Source organism: Larus michahellis, chromosome 11, assembly GCF_964199755.1.
Source record: "Larus michahellis chromosome 11, bLarMic1.1, whole genome shotgun sequence".
Taxonomy (NCBI): Eukaryota; Metazoa; Chordata; class Aves; order Charadriiformes; family Laridae; genus Larus; species Larus michahellis.
The window spans coordinates 9,283,314-9,303,764 of NC_133906.1; the positions used below are offsets into that span (position 1 = coordinate 9,283,314).

At 41.9% G+C, this 20,451-nt stretch overlaps 1 protein-coding gene and 1 long non-coding RNA gene across 5 annotated transcripts in view; one reads left to right on the plus strand and one right to left on the minus strand.

Annotated features, from left to right (window-relative positions):
- SLU7 (SLU7 homolog, splicing factor) lies at positions 1-12,023 on the plus strand. 4 transcript variants are annotated; one of them, XM_074603644.1, is made up of 16 exons: positions 1-66; positions 606-781; positions 1,422-1,575; positions 1,874-1,954; positions 2,549-2,713; positions 3,943-4,008; positions 5,576-5,623; positions 6,128-6,259; positions 6,536-6,633; positions 8,031-8,098; positions 8,317-8,456; positions 9,337-9,498; positions 9,957-10,061; positions 10,260-10,334; positions 10,590-10,694; positions 11,693-12,023. In XM_074603644.1, the coding sequence occupies exons 2-16, from the start codon at positions 618-620 to the stop codon at positions 11,870-11,872; spliced, it is 1,743 nt and encodes a 580-aa protein (XP_074459745.1). In that variant the 5' UTR covers positions 1-66; positions 606-617; the 3' UTR covers positions 11,873-12,023. The 4 variants fall into 4 exon arrangements, with proteins under 4 accessions (XP_074459745.1, XP_074459744.1, XP_074459746.1 ...); XM_074603643.1 differs by having other exon boundaries at positions 2-335; XM_074603645.1 differs by lacking the exon at positions 5,576-5,623 and having other exon boundaries at positions 2-335.
- The window catches only part of LOC141749706 (uncharacterized), a 17,918-nt gene continuing 623 nt past the window's right edge, over positions 3,157-20,451 (minus strand). Inside the window, exons 2-3 of the long non-coding RNA XR_012589466.1 lie at positions 4,737-4,931; positions 3,157-3,389 (exon numbers count right to left, since the gene is read on the minus strand). This is a non-coding gene — a long non-coding RNA (uncharacterized LOC141749706). The remainder of the gene's footprint in view (positions 3,390-4,736; positions 4,932-20,451) is intronic.

A 20,451-nucleotide genomic window follows, 5' to 3' on the forward strand; every position in this document is an offset into this window, starting at 1 on the left:
GGTAGTGGCTGGGCCTTGCCGGGGCGTGGCCACGGTGCATTGTGGGGCTGCGGTGCGGCCTAGCCGGTAAACACGGGAGGCGGCGGCGGCGAGGGGTGGCCGGGAGGGCGGCGGGTGGCTGCTTTGAGCCCCGAGGGAGTACCCGTGTTCTCGGGGCCTGGGCCCTGGCCGGGTGCTTCCCCGCAGTCTCTGTCCTGCCCCGCCTTGGAGGTACGCGTAGGCCCAGGTGTGCGTGTTGCGCAGGCCCCGGCCTGTCCGCGGGCTTTTCCGTCAGCCCCGGCCTTTTCCGTCAGCCCCGGCCTGTCCGCGGACCCTGCCCGCCCCTGCGGCCGTAGGTGAGTCCGTGTCCCCCTTCCCGCGGCGGGGAAGGCCCGATAGTGCGTGTCCTGAGGCTGTGTGCAGAGCTGCTGTTGTTTCTCTGCATTGTGTATTGAATTAGAGAAGTGAAACATTAATAAGATAATTTTATTTTCAGTACTGGTACTTTTATTTGTGAAAAGCATAGTACAGGGTTACAGGTTTAACTGGATGATACAAAACCACATTGAAGAACTGTGCTGTCAAATGGAATTGATCTGTAGGACTTTCCTTTTTCTGATATAAAGGGAAAAAGCAAAATGGCATCAGGGACGGTAATGAACGCCACTTCTTCAGGAGGATCAAATGATGTGAGCCTGGAGGAACCAAAGAAGATGACAAGGGAAGACTGGAGGAAAAAGAAGGAATTAGAAGAACAAAGAAAACTAGGAAATGCACCTGCTGAAGTGGATGAAGAAGGAAAGTAAGTTTTATTAAAGCTATGGTTATTCTAAAGCTATTGCTTAAAATGTCTTATTTCCTGTTGTGATTACAGAATAATCATGAGGGTGGTACATGATTTCTACGTTAGTCATTGTGGAAGTAAATAGTTGAACTTTGTGAATTTGCTTTTAATATTACAGTCACCCTCAGGAAACAGATATTTTCAAAAAAAGTGTAGGTTCAGTGTTTATCTACTGCAGTCTGCTGACAGTGTTGCTGAAAAGTCCAATCTGTGAGGCTAGTTACAAGTGGTATTTTAAAAGTGACCAAAATATAGTGCTGGGGAACTTCACTGCCTACTTTATCTGTTCCTTCTCTCTTGCTTCTACAAGGCTCCTTGTTTCTGAGAAATGTTCCTCTTTTTGTGCCTTGTAACATTGTATAGAATAAGGTGTTTGATTTGGAGACAGGATTTTAGGTGAATTAGATGGCAACAAAATTGCAATGAAAGTTGGTGTTTTTCTAGTTAAATTAGAGCTTATTTTGCAATGCATTTTAACAACTTGATTATTTTATTGTCACTCCTAAAGCACTGAACTTTAATGTGGGAGTTATTTATTAGGCTAAGTTGTGGTTTTTTTTCCATATGCCCTCTACTTACTACACAACATCTTTTACAGAGATATTAATCCTCATATTCCTCAGTACATATCCTCAGTACCATGGTACATAGATCCCTCTAAAAGACCTACACTAAAGCATCAGAGACCTCAGCCAGAGAAGCAGAAACAGTATAGCTCCTCTGGAGATTGGTACAAACGAGGCGTTCAAGAGGTATGCAAAATATTTTTGTCATAAAATAAAGACTTGGTTTGATTTTGTGAGGAAATAAGAAAAGATACATTGACTCCCTATAAAGACATAACTCTGGTTACATGTTTTTGAGAGGGAGAGGAGCTGGGAATTCTTATTCATCAGGCGAGTTGCAGTGTTTGGTAATAATCAAAATATGTGTTCTGGGTTTGGGTAGACTGTGCACACTTTAGTTTCATTGAAAAAATAAATTAATTATTGGAACACGTATATGAATCTTGCCACAAGTATGTACAACACTCTTTTTTTTGTTGTTTAGCACGCTATAGCAACTAGATATCGCAAAGGAGCTTGTGAGAACTGTGGTGCACTGACACACAAAAAGAAAGACTGTATGGAGGTAAACTTGACTTTTGTTGATGTTTTAATGGTTTTGAAAACAATGTGAATTCTCATCTTGGTGAAAAATAGCTAGCTTTAGAAAAAATAAAGATCACTAGTTTTGAAAAATGTTACAAGTATTGAAAGGTGGCTTGAAAATTTGTAAAGAAATTGTTATGTAGGAAAAATGAAGGGGAAAAATGCTACTATTCAGGGTTTTGCTCACCAGTTCTATTTGTGATAAGCACTGCAATAATAGGTGAAAATGTTTAGCTCTTCATGTTAATTTGCATTAACTCAAGTGCTGCTGTGCCTGTCTTTGTTTCATGTCAGCTAGAAACCATACACAGAAATTGTGCTTTAATTGCTTTCTTAATTGTGGAAAATAGAGTTAGAAATTCATCAGGTTTGGAGTCAGTTGCACTACTTTAAAATACAGAAATTAACTACTTGTGTTTATTTACAATTCACAGGCTTATAGTGCTGAATAGGGCTGTAGAAGAACTTGATTGAAACTGTCTTTAAAGGGATATCTGAGTGAGTAACATATATTTTAGTCTAATGGACTGATCCAGACTTTTCTCTTTTTTTTTTTTTTTTTTTTTCCTTTCAGAGACCCAGGAAAGTTGGAGCAAAATACACAGGCATGAACATTGCACCAGATGAACATGTGCAGCCTCAACTGATGTTTGATTATGATGGAAAGCGAGATCGTTGGAATGGTTATAACCCAGAAGAGCACATGAAGATTGTAGAGGAATATTCCAAGGTTGATTTGGTATGTAGGTGCTATGGTTTACTGGGGAAAGCTTCAGTGTTATGGCTTGGCTGAGAGGAAGTTTTTTTACTTATGAATCCTTTTCATTACCATGATGAAGCAGTGGACTGTTTGTACTTGTCGCCGTGCAGATTGGCACCTTGCTGTTGCGGTTAACCTACTTTCTGTTTGCACCAAATCAATGTGGACGCTTAATAGCTTTTTAGACGAAGAAAAAAATAGTTCACTACCTTGGCTGGATGTTAGGCCAGTTCCAAAAGGTGGTTAAGCGTCTAACTAACTCCCTTCGGTGCCTGGTCCTCAATATTTTCCTATAGTGCATAGGAAAGCTAATGCTAAATGCGATCTAATCAGTGTGTATAAATATCTAATGAAAGAGTTTAAAGGCAGCCGGACTCTTCTCAGTAATATCTAGTGACAGAACAAGAAGCAGTAGGTGCAAATTGAAATACAAACAATTCTATTTAAACATAAGAAAAAAAAAAAGTTCTACCGTGCGGGTGATCAAACAGTGGAACAGCTTGCCCAATAAGGCTGGGGAGTCTCCATTCTTGGAGTAAACAATACCCGCATGGACGCGGTCCTGGGCAACCTGTTGTAGGCAAGCCGGCTTTGAGCAGGGGGGTTGTCCTTGGTGGCCTCCAGAGGTTCCTCCAACATCAACTATTCGGTGGTTCTATGATGTAAAACAAATACAAAAATTCACTACATGCTGCTTTAGAATCTCACTCTAGATGGTAGACTTTGGTGCTTCCGGGATGAAACATTCTTGAAGTATTAGTCGTGAAGTACCTTAAGCAGTGAAGTTCCTAACTAGATTATGAGGACACAATAATAGAATATGTTTGTTCTTAAACACTATTGAACTAAAATAAGCTATCTCTTTCTTAAATTAGGATGCACGTAGTAATGGTGTAGCTTTGTAAGTTAAAATGAAAATAGTAAACTATTTTATTTTAACAGTATAACATAAAATACTAAAATGGTTAACGTATATATAGCTTCCTTTCCATGAAGCTCAAAAAACAATATGGTTAAGCATAGGAGTAGAGGAGAGAAGCTTTGGGCTGCTGATTTTTACCAGCACCCAGAGAATTAAAATCTAATTTTTTTGTAATAAGGAGTACGTTTTAAATGACAACAGTCACAAGAGCTGCTTATGATAAGTATTACTACACACTTGCTATTTAAAAGAAATATTAAAACAAATGCATTTTCATAATACGCAGGCCAAACGTACACTGAAAGCCCAGAAGCTTCAGGAAGAGCTGGCATCAGGAAAGCTGGAGCAAGTGGTAAGTGAACTAAACCCTAATTTATTTTTGTTGAGGCTGAATAAAAACGCAACAGGTTATTCCTGCTCTTTGATGCTTTTATTGTCTATACAGGGTTTGCTATTGTTTTTTATGCCCTTCAGTAATTTAAAGATTTTCCTAGCACCAGGATATTCTGTGTTAACGTTCAAGAATTTGAAGTATCTTCCTTCAAATGAGAGTGGCTTTGTTTTCCCTTTATGGGCAAAAATTCTCTGTGATTATTATTCTTGCTAAAATTAACAATATGGATTTTTCGTTCAGAAAAACTTGTTTTCCATGTAATAGTTTTGTTTATGTACTGAATTGCTTTTTGTATTTAAAGATTGTTACGTCTGACTAATGTTGAGGTAATGACTGTCACGTGACTGTGGATTGTTTTAGTAATGCTTAGTATAAATTGGAATAGGAATGTATTTTCTTTGTCTTAGAACTTGTGTCTTCTTCAGTCATTGCTATGACTATTTGCAGTGTCTCTGGTTATTTGCAGGCTGAGTGAGCATGTGTATTTCTCTCTGGCTTATAACTCTGCAGAGTTTGCATCTTCCACTACTACAAGATCCTCTTATAAAATTCTGAATTTAAAAGGCATTTCTTAGAATATTCTAAGTTTATAAAATGGGGAAAAAGTAGAGACTGTTACTGGTCAGAAGTAGGTTTTTTTTAATCAATGTGGTAAGGGAGAAAACACCAAGCAAAAGACTACATACGGTTGGGCCTCGGTTTTCCAGAGGTTGTCACGTTGCATTTTGTCACTAGATGGCAGAGTGAGCTTAATCTCCAACCCAGCACAAACTACAGCGTTCTGACTTTGACGATAGACAAGATTCTTTCTCTTTTTGATGCCTGTTCTCACCACAGGGCAACGTTGTTGGCTTCATGTACTTAGTCCTTACAAAGTGGAGCTGAAAGAAGAAAAGCATGTTTGAAATATAAGACCTCTCTCATGGAGAGGACAAAGACCGATGCCAATTTACATCGTCAGTGCTGGCCGATTTGCTGGTCAGTCTTCCAGGACTTGCAGTTGTTTCCATCTTCACTGCTGCAAGTTTTCTCAAGTTAGAGGCTAAGCAGGTTAAAAAATAAATTCTGGCTCTGTTGCTCCAAATTATGGCTTCTGATTCATGCTCAGTATTCCTGTCAGTCCTAACTCAATACTTGCATAGGCATATCTTCTTAATTATTTTTTTTTAAGCTTTCAGAGTTGAATCTTGGTTATATTTGTATGATATGAAATATTCTAGTCTAAAACATTAGTGTTCAAAAGCGTAGCAGGCTCTAAATAACAGTGACAGTTCTAGAATTTGCCATTCTTGCAAAGGCTTGGAAAGTTAGTTGGGTGAAAAGGTCTCCAACATGTGTCTGTAATAGAGACGCTTCTAAGCTCTTTACTAGAACATTCAAAATATAACAGTCTTTGTGCATTTTGTGCCATGGATAAATTGTATTTTGCATCAAAGCTCTGCTTCGATTGCTCTTTATCTCCCTGACATCTTTCCTCTGTCCACTGTCTTGTCTTCTCCGCTGATGTGCTCTTTGTTTGCTGCAGAACTCCCCAAGACACCAGTGGGGAGAAGAGGAACCAAATTCACAGACAGTAAGATGATTACCCACTGCATCACACCACGGGCAGAAAAAATACCTGTAGTTAGTGAAACAGGAGTAGCGTAAGGGTTTCCATGTTGGGTTCATGCCACTGGCTGCCTGTTCATTTGGGCAGAGATTGTTGGATTTCATAGAGGGGATTTTGCTTTTAACTCCTATGTGTTGTCAAACCTTAAAGATGCAAGCAAATAACTAGTTTTTAATATATGGTATATTTTGCCCAAGATAACTGTTTTCTTAATACCATCACAGTTATGTTTTTGTAGCTCTTTCCATACAAGGAAGTGGAAATCCTTTAACAAGAGTATTTCTGAAAACTGTTGAATGTTAGATTAGCACGTTACTAGCATGACTGCACACTTAAGCCTAAGTATATGATGCTAACTTTTAACTACAGGACTGCAGAATTTTTAATGAAACCACTAAAATCAGATTCTCCTACTTGTCTCTAGAATGAATGTCCTCTTCTATTTACAAGTTTCCCATCTCTCCTCAGGAAAGAGATCATAACAGTGAAGATGAAGACGAAGATAAATATGCAGATGACATTGATATGCCTGGGCAGAACTTTGACTCCAAAAGACGTATCACAGTTCGAAATTTACGTATCCGGGAAGATATTGCAAAAGTGAGTAAAGAATTCTTTACAGATGTTCTTTTGTATTCATGAGAGTTAATTTCAAAAAATTCTATGCTTAATTATTAATGAGTTTGCATATGGGTCTTGGGGTTGGGAGATTAAGGTCAGTTCTCAGTTCTATTCCTGCTCACATTGTGACTTTAAGGTCATCCTTTTACACAGATACACCTTTTTAAAATGTCTAGGCTGGGGGATATAGTAGTAACTTCAGTTCTTTTGAAATAATAAATATTTAATGTCTTGTATACTGTTTTCTTTCCCTAGTACTTGAGGAATCTAGATCCAAACTCTGCTTATTATGATCCCAAAACAAGAGCAATGAGGGAGAACCCATATGCCAATACAGGCAAGAATCCAGATGAGTAAGTTAAAACAGTGTCATGCTTGTTAAAAACTTTGTTAAAAATGAGATTAATAGTCTTATATTTTCTTTTATCTGTATATCCTTTTACTAATGAATCTCTAGTCAGTTACGGATAGAAGTAGTAGTAAACATGGGAAAAATTGTTTTATTTAACAGCACTTTTTGGTTTAGTATATGAAAGTGGTATTTTAGTAAGACTGGCCCTTAATCTTCAGGGATATGTGGAGCACTGTTTAATATAATGATCTGTACAACGATTAGAACACTCTGCGGTATTTAGAGGTGATATCTGTGAACAATAATGATGATTATGTAAAGTATTTCAGTAACCAAATCTTAAACTTCATCTCTTGTTTGTTGGGAGGCATTCAGCATGCAGTATCTGTGGTACCTAACTAAATGCCCGATTAGGAGCCAAAGCTCCTCTTATATTAATGGAGTCTGTACAGAAAAGGTCTGAAAGCTTTGGTGTTTTCTAGATAGGCAACTTAATTAAAGAATGCCATAGGCTGGCTTTTGGCTGCACATAGGCCTGTCTCACTTAAAACCCGAGTCAAGCACTTGAGCTGTGACCCTGCTGTGACCTGCGTGGGGCTGTGGACATACAGAGTAGACAGGCTGTGAGCAGAAACATTTATTTAGAGTACAGTAATTGGATTAGCTCACTGCCTGAAATATAATGGCAGTGGCTAAATGCTAGCAAATAATGGTCTTTCTACCTCTCCTTGCCCCCAGCTAGAATAATGCCAGTCAGTTCTTTTTTTTTTAAATGCAGATGCTTTCAGTTCTCTCCAGAGTCATACTTTGACCTTTGTTGAATCTGTGTTTCTGCCACAGCAATGCAGACTCTAAACTTTTCACAGTGGGAAATTGGATTGTTAACATTATTTGATTTTCAACCTGTGTTTCGTGTACTCATTGTGAATCTCCTTAAGGGGCGTGCAAAAGGTAACTGAGACCACTAAAGCTATTACCAGGCTTTAATCCAGTAAAATACACTGGGTCTGGGTGGGAGGAGAGATTCATAAATCCAAAAGCTGAGAGTCACTACGCTAGAATATCGCTTACCATTCATGCGTATTTATTTTGCAGTTAGATACAAGCTTTACTCATAGTGCTTGGTATCCCAGACAAAACTCCAGGTCTGTGTCATAAGATGTTCCTGTATAAACACAGACATCAAGTGTTCTGAGTTGCTGTCTAATACTTTCATGAGTCCAGGGGGCTCCTAGACTTTCATTTCATGTATTGAGTTGAATGCCCCTTCCTCTCCCTCTATTCTTAACTCTCAGGGCACAAAGAAGAAGTTTTACTTTCCTGTTGATGTTCTATGATTGTGTTTAAATGGAAGTCACATTACTTGAATGCTAAGAATCATACTGTTCTTTTCTGCAGAGTTGGTTACGCAGGTGACAACTTTGTTCGCTACACTGGAGATACCATTTCAATGGCACAGACTCAGTGTAAGTGGGTTTTGGGTTTTTTGTTGGTTTTGTTGGTTTTTTTCTTTAAGGAAATGGTCTTAAAAGACTTAAGTTAATAATGCTTCTTTCTTGCAAAAGAGAAATTAATCTTTTTAGATTGAGGCTTTTTTCCAAATTACTACAGAATTAAAGATTGTAATTTGAATGCATGTGTCAGTTTTAGAATAAATATTGAGTGAAACCTCTTGTGTACACAGTGTTTGCTTGGGAGGCTTACGACAAAGGCTCTGAAGTTCATCTTCAAGCAGATCCTACAAAATTAGAGCTACTTTATAAATCTTTCAAAGTGAAAAAAGAAGATTTCAAGGCACAGCAGAAAGAAAGCATCCTAGAGAAGGTAACAGACATTTGGTTTTAATGAATAAGAATTCTGTTGAGTTTGAAGTCTGGGTTACTAGTGCTATGTGAAAATGCATCAGCTGTTCTCAGCAGTTTAGATTCATACAAAGATTTTTATATCTATACACACTATCACATCAATTGGATTCATTATGTTATTTAATATAGGAACCTTTGGAGATCTGCTGGTGTTTCTTTGGATTTTTGGGAGTTCTGTTAACTGTCAGAATTTTTTCAGTGAAAAAGTATGTATGGAGGAGTGGACATTTAGATTTATTTTTTTTAAATAATACAAGTGGTTGAAAAAATCCTTCTGCTCTTTAAAAGTGGTATCTGTTATAAAATACCCAAGTAACTGTCTCCCAAAACTATTTTTAAATTTTTCTTTTCTCTTAAATGCGAAAAGCAGAATCTTCAGCTTGAATTTTGGTTGCAGTCTTCTAGATAAATATTTATTTTATATTTTGCTACTGGTTTCTTGGACAACTGATAAAGAACTAGATAATCCATTCTAACCTTCTCAACATTCAAGTTTGGAAGGGAACATGATGTACTGCTGTGGTTATACCACAGCCTCTTGGTTTGACCTGAAAAGTTTTCCTGTTTTGAGTGAAGAATATCACTGTTGTAACCCTTCAGGCATTTAAAAAACCCACCCCAAAACAAACAAACAAAATAAAACCCCAGCAAACCACCACCAAAAAACACCACAGTGGCTATAGGAGATGTTTTTCTCTTAAGTATTCACTAAACTGTTTCTATCCACTTCTTGTGTGTCTTCTTCAGAAGGTACTGAAAGTGAAGATTTTTAAGTGTATGCTTAAAAAAGGTGGGGTTTTTTGCAAAACTATTATATGTCATTTCTGTGTGCATTTTAGTATGGAGGACAAGAACATCTGGATGCCCCACCAGCTGAACTGCTGTTAGCTCAAACAGAAGATTACGTGGAGTACTCTAGACATGGAACAGTCATCAAAGGACAAGAGAAAGCTATTGCTTGCTCTAAATATGAAGAGGATGTAAAGATCAACAACCATACAGTAAGCCCTAGCTTATGTAAAAATTATAAAAAAAAATTAGATTCCTTCCCACTGGAAGGGAATGAGGTACGGTAGGATACAGTACAATATAATTAATACAGTAAATAAATTTCTCCTCTTTCAAATGTGACTCTCTCCCTTTTCTATTAAGGACGAATTTCAAGTTGTCATGGTTGCAATGTGAATTTGAGGAGTTGTGATGGCAATCTTAAACTGAAGGGGAAGTTATTGTATTTCTCTTTGATTTTTAATACAAGTTGACCGCATCCTGTTGCATTTCTCTTTTTGAAACTGTACTTGTAAGGCTAATGTGAAATAGCAAAAGTATTTTCATAACTTTCCCTTCTGGATTGTTTGAATAATTTACTTATCAGGATATAACCTCAAGAATGAATTGCAGCCTGCGTCTTACAGGAGTATCATTGTGGACATAACCGTTATGGTGTCTTCTCTTGCAGTGCATTTGGGGTTCATATTGGAAAGAAGGCAAGTGGGGTTACAAATGCTGCCACTCGTTTGTCAAGTACTCATACTGTACAGGAGAAGCTGGGAAAGAAATTGTTGTAAGTATTGTCTTATTTAGTCACTTGGAAAGAGCTAAAAAACATTCATCTTCCTACCTAAGTTTTAGGCAGTTTTGCTTTTGCAGGGGCCAGGGGGGAGGTTTGGTTGTTGTGGTTTGTTTGGGGTGGTTTTTTTTGGTCCTTCCCCTTTCAAATGTGCTTAGTAAATGGGTATCCTTCCTCTTGTCTATTATATAGAATAGCGAAGCAAGCTTACTGGAAGAGCAGCCCAGGGAGGAAGAACAAATGACAAAACCCAAAACACTGATGGAGGTAGGCTGTTTTGCTTTCTCAGGAAAGCAGATATTTTTCCTCAGCATCTTAAGAGATGGAAACATATATATAACTACAAAATTCTGTAAGTCATAATGAGTCTGAAAATTATTAGGCTGCATTATTAGATCATTAACATCTCTATTGAAAACTAAGCTCTAAAAGAGCATTAATAGATGCTTGGGATTTAATGGCTTGAACATTAGTAATGTTTGCAAGTTGAATCTTAACAGCAGCTGGTTTTCCACCTTACAGATTCACCAAGAGAAACAGAAAGAGAAGAAAAAGAAGAAGCACAAGAAGAGCTCAAATTCAGATAGCGAGGGTGAAGAGAAAAAGAAGCAAGAAAAACTTAAAAAGGTGCACTGCATTCTTCAGTGGTTTTGTGGCGAAAAGATTGGGAAATATATTTTACAATGATGTCAGTTTTATGAAGCCTGTAACACAGTTCTTGTGGTGTTCTGTGGGATGCTCTTTGATGCTAATTTTGAGTTAAAGCAAATTTAAAATGCTGTTAGATGTTCTAAAGTACATTCCCAGGTTTTCAGGCAAACGTGCAATAAATACTTAGTTTTGGAAGATTTAGAACATTTCCTTTCTAGGCACCTATTAGAGCTGTAGATCTATAAAAGACATTGCAGAACACAATGATTTGGGTAAAAGATGGAGAGATCAAAGGCCCTGTCAAAGCTTAACTTAGCACTTTTTATCCCAGACTTGGGCCCAGTCTTACAGTTGATGCAATAAATCCATCTACCAAGCTATCTACTGACTGCTGCTCAACAGCCCTGCCGCAAGCACAGCGGCTGCATCTGGGCAGTCACGGCGTGAAACTAATCTTAAACTCTGGTTAATCAAAGCAATGTACAAATGAAGCTTCTTTTCAGTAGCAAGGAGGAGCAACATAAGTAGTTTGAGGAATGGGATAATGTGTTTCCAGAAACATTTGGAAAAAAAAAAATGCACCCTGACTGAAAAAAAGAAAAAAAAAAAAGAAAAAAAAAACAAAAACAAAAACCCAACAAACTCAAACCCATAAGACCACATGCTTCCTTATCTGCATTTGTACTTGCTGGATCATGGTTACATTTTAGGTAAAGCTAAGGAGTTTCTTACTTGATTTGGGCAACTGGAAAGAGATTAAAGTATCTTGTTTGCTAAATATCATTTTACCATCATTTTATGTTAAACACTAAAAAGTATGCATTAACTGAAGTGTGCTGTGGGTGGGCCAGACAGATGCGCACTGCTTATCCCACCGTTCTACCTGCTGCTTGGACTAGAATCTAATACAAACTTGCGTTCGTTCTTTCGCTTAGCTTTCATTGTGGGGTTTTTTTCCTTTGCTTTCACTTCAGGCACTAAACGCAGAAGAGGCTCGTCTTCTCCACGTTAAAGAAATCATGCAGTTAGATGAGAGGAAGAGACCATACAACAGCCTCTATGAAACCAGGGAGCCAACAGAAGAGGAAATGGAAGCCTATAGAATGAAACGGCAGAGACCTGATGATCCCATGGCCTCTTTTCTTGGACAGTAGTTGCAGTGAAAATCATTCCAATACACGAGACTCTCTTTTTCATACTTGTTTACAACTCTGTAGGCACTTGCTTACCTTCCACGTGGGGAAGTGCCAGAAATAGCAGACACCTTTTTTTGCATCAAAGAAGTTGGTGAAAATTTCTTTCAGCAGACGTAAGCAGTCCAATACCTACAGCAATTTTATATACATATGTATATATATACAGTCACAAATGTATATATATACACATATATATAAAAAATTATATGTATATATAAAATACATATACCTACTCTGAAAATTCTTTATTGGAAGAGAAAAGATCTGATATTGGCTGGAATTCTAGGTTTGTTTGGCCAACTAATACACACATAAAGTCATGATACATTCAGTAAAACTGACTACTCAGAAGAAATGTTCAGCAGGTGTCTGCAGAACAAAAATTGTTTAAATAACAATTTGATCCAGCTCCTGCAGCCTCTTATTTGTAAAGGGAGTTGCCTGTCATGGCTTTAAAAGGAAAATAGTTTCTTTCTTGATCACTTTGTAGTAAATATTTTGGAAGTGTAAAAATTGATTGCTTTGTACAATTTTGTTTAAATTAATATAAAGGTCTTAAATGCTATCTAGCCTTTTTAATGAAGAGGTTAGGAGAAGCCGACTGTAGAGCATCTAAGTTCTGTTTCTGCAATTTCAGTTGCAAAGATCGGAGTTCTTTGGTTTGCTGTTTGATAACAGTATTCATCTTACCCTGATAACTTCCAGAGTCCTGTTACGCGGTGTAATACCCAGTGCCAGGCTCTAGTACCTTGTGAGAATGTGAAGCAGCATCTGCTTTGTGTTTGGCAATAGTAGTCCTTAAACTGGGAGTTTTCCCCTTTAACTATCAAAAGTTGAAGTAATGGGTGAAAAACTTCACAGCACAACTTCAATGTTGGAAGACTTGAGAATTGTTTCTGTTATGACTTAAACTGTCTTATTAAACATGGCTTTTATAACCACATTTAATGTGGTCATATTATTGGTAGGACAGGAAGACACCATAATCCTGGCTTTTTATTTTAAAATTAAGAACCTGATTACAATTTCCACTTTGTAAACAATGAAGGAAGTTAAAGTTACTGGAAGCAAGTGAAACAGTATGTTATGCCTGCAATGTGATGTACCTGTCCTTTCCACCTGTAAAGCTGGTTTCCTTTCTTTTATTAGGTTTTCTCCAAGTCTGCTTCCCCTTTAATTTTATTACAGAAATACTAATTCTGAATGCAGACTTTATTTTGTAAGACTAATAAAATAAAAGTCTGCAGTCAAACTTATAAAACTTGATTTTAAAATCCTCCTAGCACTTGCAAAAAATATAACTAAGTAGTGAGATCAAAGATCTGGGGGTGGAATTGTTAATACAACCAAGTACCAGGAAGGAGAAACTTTTAAAAGTAGAAATCAGCTTTTGCAGAAATCGCTTTTATGTCTTCACAAACAATGTGTATTTAGACAGTCAGAGGGGGGAAAATATTAGGAATATAATTTTCCCTCTGCTATACTAGTGACTCACATTCTGGGTTTCCACATTAGCTCATGTTTTGACCTTTCTAGGTTATGGATAATTTCAAGGGAAAACTGCTCTTTTCCATAAGTAATTACATACAATAAATATACATTTAAGTATCACGTGCATGATTTCACAGCCACTTTGAGGACTGAGTATTTTACTTAGCATACAGAAATGCTAATACTGGACATTCTGCATTAGTCTGCAATGTAGTTCTATATTAAAACTATCCGTGATATTCTCGTTGATAATCAAAATTTTAGGTTGAGTATTTACCGGGTTCCAGAGATCCTCTGGTAGGACCTGAATGCAGACCATCCTTGGATGATTTTTCTGAACTAGCTGAACTATAAACTGTTATTCGTCTCGGGCTGTAACCACCGGAGCCCTGGCCAGCATACCTCCAGCTGCAGAGATACCAACCGGAGCTCTTGTAGTCAGCGCCCAGTTCAGTCTGAGGGAAGATGAGATGTGAGAAGGGTCCGTGTTACCGTTTCCTTGAGCTATTTAGATACCTTTCTAAAAGTAGCTAGAGACTTGCAACTCAGAAATAACACTGAAAAAGAGCAACTTAGAATAAACAAATAATTCATCAGTCTAGGCAGCCTGTAAAGTTCAGGCTTCAAAGAAGATTTAAACTTGTTTGGGGAGTAGCATTCTTCCATTCAAGAGAAAAATGGAGACAGATGGAGAGGTGCATGTATTTTAGAAGCCAGTATAACGTGTTCAGTGCTACAGAGAGATACGTTTATTACGAATAAACATGCTGAATTCCACCTAAAGCACACTTGTGGATGGATTTTCTTTTCAGTACTGGAAGACGTGACTGTAACTTACTTTCCGACGTGCCCTGTCTCGCTCTGCCAGGAGAGAGCCTGTGGGGAAGATGGGCCGGTTTCCGGTGAAGCAGAAAGGCAGCTCCAGGGGAAAAAGCAATTAGTAGTGTTTTATTGAAAATACGGTTCCTTGAGCTTGTGAATGATGCAGAGTAGATCCTGAGTCTCAACAGTTAAAGGACAAATAGAGCTTAAAACGTGTCCTATTTATATCATAAAGGTTAAATGTTAAAGAACACTGTGGATCCGATCATGAGGATTACTTTTCCTCCATCTGCTTCCCTTGGATTTGGCATGCAATATGACTGTGCATCTCCAAAGACAGCTTCCTATTGCACAAGAAGAATTTTTCCTTTCTCTGATGAGTGTGAAACCAGTTTGTAGGCTAGCTTGGACACAAATGAACAAAACAATGGAAACGAGCGTACTCTAGCAGAGGCAGCTGGGGTTGGGAACTCCCGTTTCTTGCACGCACAAAGACGGAAGCAAGGCCGGAGGAAATTCCTTGGCCTGGTAACACAGACTAGTCAAATTCTCAAATCACGATCCGAGGCAGCCCCTCCCAGCACAGCCAGGGTGGCTTTAGCTCCATCTTGCCGTCAGCAAAGCTCAAAAATTACTTTCTCAATTCCCTTTTCACCAATTGCTTCAATTGCCTCTTTTTTCATCCTGTTGAGTGCTGGTTGTCTGCAGTGTACTCTGTCTGCAAACTGTGCACTAGCCTGCTGACGTGAAGACATTTGCATTTTTAAAACGTAGATTAAAACATTATCCTTTATTTTTTTGTTGAAAAGTTCAGCATTCTGCGTTATCTTTCAAGCCCTGCCAGAAGGTAGTTCTTTTACTGTCTCCACATTTCTTTGTAATTGGATCTTTATGGCTTTCCTGAGTGGGTTAATGAAAGCGATGCACTGTTCTATGCAAGCATAATTGTTTTAGGCTGTTGAGGGATCAGAAAAAAGCAGGAATGATAGCAATTAGTTACGGATGAAACAGAGTTCAGCTTTTAGGAAAAAGGAAAAACAACAGGAGAGAGGATTTTCTGCGCCTGCTAGTGCCTAGTGCAACCCAGTAACAGCAGATCTCCACACCACTTCTGGGGATAACTTTAATTACTCCATTCAGGCCAAAGCACCGTGGCCTGAACCACGTGCAGGCAACTCGTCGTCGTTCTGTCAGCACTCCTGTTCGCATCCATTGTGCCGGGTGCAGCAGAGAGACAGACAGAGATATCATTCTAACAAACTAGTTATTCTACATGAAGCAAATTTGTTCACATCTCTTAGCTGACCCAACCAGAAACCCACCAGGGTAGTAGATAGTGACTATTTTTGCTTCTGCAAAACGCATCTCAGACCTCAGGGGAACAGAGAAAAAATTCACTTTGCCCAAGAAAACCTTGCTCAGTGGACACATGAGCAAACCCGAAATTTCTAAGCTACAAAATCTTAAAAGTAAGCCCAGTAATTCCAAGGCATTGTAGAAACAGCCTCCACCCAGCTGCATTTGGATCTAAGCACAGTCCTTGGCCTGTTGCTCTCTGTCTCCCACCACCTCTCTTAAGACTGGGACCTTTTTTTCAGATGCATTTACTTCCTTAGCGCATTTGCACACGCATTTGCTCTTGATTTTTAATATACAGCTAAGAACTACAAATCTGGCTCCCACACCACCTCACAGCAGAGTTTTACCCCATTGCTGCTCTTTACTCACAAGCTGCTAGAACACACGCTCGCGGTGCATCGGGGACACGGCTGTGGAGCGCAAGGGCTGAGGACGAAGTGCCCTGGCAGCAGCACGGTGGCTCTGACAGCAGCACGGTGACGGAGCAGTCCCCTGGCACCAGCAGGGCTCCTGGCTCTGCACGTCCTGGCTGGGAAGGGGTTATGCCCAAGAGACCTAAGCTGGGGGAGGGAAATGGTGCCTTCAGCTGGCTTCTGGCTTTGCTGGGCTCTCCCTCCTTGCTTTAACAAGAGTCATGCTGGGCACGTGCAGAAGGAAAAGCCCTGGGCTGTGGGTTTTAACACCAGAGAGGCAGCACAGCCCCACCGTATATTCTGACAATACACTAATATTGTCTCAATATTCGGGGAATAGCTGACAGACCATTTTTAGCAAATTATCAGTTCTCTGAGAACAGAAAAGCCAGTTCTAATGCAAAATTCTCTGCTTGGAAAGCAGCAGCAGGAGAGGGGCTTTCATCTGTAGCTATTACTATCTGCACAGGCTGTCACTGTTCGCACGCGATGGAAGTCATTTTTCACTCGTCTCTGGGGGCTGCTGCTTTGCCCTGAAGGACAGAGGCACTGTACCACGACATGGGTGAGTGACATTTGTCGCTGGCTTTCCTGGCTTGGGCGAATGCTGCCCATGTCCCCAGGTACTCGATTGCTGATGATGATGCCACAGACTCCAGAAGGGGGGCTAGAGTACTTTGGGAAATACAGGGCGTTTTCACAAGAGTCTTTTCTTGTCTGTGTTATCAGATACCTAGGCAGGAGCCAACTGGGGCAAGTGAAAAAGATTGCTGAATTTCACTTTGAATTAGAAGGTGCATGAGACAAAAGAAAAAAAACCAACCTTAACACATCATCTGCACTGTGCTCGCGGTGGCTCACTGGTGCTTGGGCTGGTTCCCGCTTCCCTCTTCCTAAAATAAGCTCTATTTATTTTTATCTTAATGGGTTAGGACTGCAGTTCCTAAGCAGAGCTAATGGTCTCAAGGGCATCCTTGAAGTTTAAACAGAGATTTGACTCATTTTTATGGGGGCTTTTGGAGAGGGACAATCACTCTCTAAAGATTGTTCACAGACTTCCAAGCTCCTTTTAGGCAGGGCAATAAAAGTTACTCAAATCACCAGTCCACGCTAAGCCAGGAGGCCTGTCGGCTAGAAAAACGCTTTTTCCTTCCCATTAGTACCTCAAAAAAAACCCTCCAAAGCACCGACACTCATCTTTGAGGAGAGGCACGCTTCCATTGCCATCGCCCAGTGCTACGGCAGGCTGTATTTCAGGCTGCCTCCAGCCCGTGTGAACTGCAGCTGTTTTGGCATCTGCTGAGTCATTTTACTCGGTTGCAAAGTCGGTATCTGTAAGGGTAGAACGCGTTAGCGCTCAGAAAGCAAACAAGGGAAAAATCCTTCCTTGCTGGGACACAGTCCCGTCCTGCCATCCCGGGGTGGGAGCCGGCCATCCCTCACCTTTAGGCGCCCGTAGGAGACAGCGGAGCTACAGTTACACTTTTTACCCTGTAGGTGCTGGGTGATGCACTTTCCCTTTGCCACACGAGCCATGCCTTCCCCCGGCCAGCTTTACCCATAGGATGGGACGGCATAGCCCGCTGTGCTGGGGGCACGGGGGATGCGGGCAGGGGATGGGACTGCCGTGGCCCGGAGCAGCCCCCAGCACCCCCTGGGCCGGTGCGGGGGATGCACGGACAGGACGGCTTCGCTGCCCAGGAGGAAGCACCACAACAGGCCCCAGCAGCCCATCCACGGCACGGACCGGCACCCCCAGTCCTACGCGCGTCCCGTGGGGGTCTGCCGAGGCGGACGGCAGCCCGAACCGGCTCCCCGTGATCAAGGTGAAACCTGCCACAGCCACGGCAGGAGGCTCTTGCTAAAAAGCAGCACAGACAGGACACGGTCTCTTGTAACGCTCCCCTGCAACGTCTAGCTGAAACAAAGTGAACAGAGTCTCAGGGCTGCTCTGTTTCACTGTGAACGGGCAGTGTATTTATTTAACAAAGTGTGCTGCCAAACATGTTCTCCGGCAGAGCTGTCTGGGAGCCCGGGTGAGCTCAGCTCAGCGTTGCTGCACACACATATTTTCCATCTGCCTGGCAGGAGGTTCCCAGCCCTGCCTCTCCCCACGCCGCCGAACTAGGTCAGGCTCTCCCTGCCTCCAGCACGCCACCGATCCAGGCACAAAATCACCAGTAACTGCGGCTTCCCCAGTCACACCTGGAATTGCCCGGCAGGACTGCCTTTTTCAAACATCGTTTCATCCCGGGCCTGTTTCACGCCAATCCCAAAGCCCCGGGACAGCTGCTATGGGGCAGGTTCAGGATACCCTGGAGGTATTTTAAAGACATGTAGATGTAGTGCTGAGGGACATGGTTTAGTGGTAACTTGGTTGTGCTACGTTAACTGTTGCACTTGAGGATGTTAAAGGTCTCTTCCAACCAAAACAATTCTATGATAAGCATAAGGGCTTTTTCTGCTCAACACCGTTAGTGTCTGAGGAAACCACTGTGGCTTCCCAGGCCGATCCGACTGGCACCCTGGCAAAGCCCACAGGAAGTTTTCATCCATCAGCAACCCAAGGCAGGACCCGTGCACCTGCAATGCCTTCAGCCTTTGGCTGACTCCAGCCCCACGCGCAGAGGGGGCTCTCCAAGAGAAGGGGGATGCTCCTACGGACTTTATGGAAACAGGCAAAAAGTGAGAATTCACATCCGACCGATCACCAGAGCTGCCCCAGGGGAGAGCGGCGCTCTCAGCCCGTGTCTGGGGGTGTCCCCACTGGCGCTCACCCCAATGCCGAGGGGGCAGAGGGCTTGGGGCAGCTCCCCATGGGCACGCCAGAGCTCCGCAGCCATACGGCAGCTTTTCTAAAACAGCCTTCACCCCAGTGAAATTTCAGGGATGACTGTGTGGGTTTGGGGAGGGGGGTTGTTCTCCTAACGGTAGGGAACAATCACTGAGCCGTCAGGGAGCTGGGGATGGGGTGACAGCTCCAAAGGAGCTCTGTGGGACCATCGGCTCAGCAGGAAAACAGCCCTGTCCTTCCTCGGCCAAACATTCCCACCCCTCCCAGGAGCAGCTCAACTGATTACAGCTCCCAAAGCAAACTATATACATACTTCATTTTTACGGTACATCCATTCCCACCATGTTGCAATAGCAAGTGCAGGAGAAAGCTAAAAAAAAACCAAACACACACACACACACATCTCCAATAAGGACGAATTCTGTCAGAGTAAGGAATGATACTTCCAGCATCCTCCCAATCAGCTGATAACCGCACCGAGCAGAAAATATTTGCTGGCTGGAGAGCAGCAGGGCAGGCTCTGGAGCCCTGCCACCGAGCACACGCCTGTCCCAAGCCCCGTGCAGGATCCTGGCTGGGGCAGAGCAGGAACCACGCACCCACAACTGGGACCTGGCCGTGGCCAGGAGCACCAGTGACCCTTCCTGGGTGGGTGAGGATGGCCCCAGGGCCATCACTGCCCTCCCAGCAGGGTGACGGGTCCCCCATAACCTCCCACGCTGCCAGCCTGGGTACATGTAGGGCCAGGCCCTACGTCTGGGTCATCTCGCAGCTCCTGTTTAGACTCTCCCCATCGCTTCCTTAAAAAGGCGAGTCTGGTCCGTACCAACCCCGGCAGCATCAGAGCGTCCTGCAAAGTGGGGAGGGAGGGAAGGAGTGGGCCGGGGGGAGCGGGGTCAGGAAACTCTTCAACCTCTCGTTCCTGTCTCTGCACCTCCCTAGGGGCTGCCAGGGAAGCACTGTCAATTTTGAGAGTTGTAAGGCAAATTCTGGGTTTAATGGGCTGGTTTAAGCCAGGATATCAACACTGCCCAGAGCTGCAGCACCGTGACTTGCTGCAGCGGAAAAACACGAAGGGACAGGGATTTACTGCGGCTCAACGCTTCTGTGTTGGCAGAGCTAAAGCTGAACTCCAGCTTCAGCCACTGCTTCTGGTGTTGCTGCCTCACCTTAAGCAAATGCTAGGGGTTTTGCAATTACTTTACAAGCTTAAAACAAAATCCCAACCCTACCAAAGGGAGAAGCATTCCCACCCTGCCACCCCTATGGCAGAGTCTCTGTATTTTGTCTCGTGCATCCACCTGCAACAGGGCTGAGGTACATGCAGTTTCCTCTCAAAATTCGTATTTGCAAAGCTGCTGCTTCACCACGATGTCCTTTAATTCAAGCCTGGAGTGATCTGCCATTGCCTGTTAATCTAAATTGTTTTAGAAATGAGTTTCCACCCTTAGGACAAGATCTGCTTTCCCCGCTAATGATCCACGATTAAGTGTCAAAGTTGTTCCCTAAGTTCAGTCCACGTCACCCATCGCCTTACAAATTCTGCTTGTGCAAGCAGCGGCAGAGAGAGGCAGAATTGGTCGGAAATGATCCAGGCAACTCCTGAGCCTTTCATACAAGACTGCGAGGGAGAGAGAAAGGGAAAAGCTCCCCAAGCA

What these genes read in the sequence shown, in the direction of transcription:
- SLU7 (XM_074603644.1), top strand. Translation starts at nt 618, where the DNA reads ATGGCATCAGGGACGGTAATGAACGCCACTTCTTCAGGAGGATCAAAT. An exon ending in AAAAGAAAGACTGTATGGAG is followed by an intron (nt 1,955 to 2,548) that starts GTAAACTTGACT and finishes TTTTCCTTTCAG; the next exon opens with AGACCCAGGAAAGTTGGAGC. An exon ending in AATATTCCAAGGTTGATTTG is followed by an intron (nt 2,714 to 3,942) that starts GTATGTAGGTGC and finishes CATAATACGCAG; the next exon opens with GCCAAACGTACACTGAAAGC.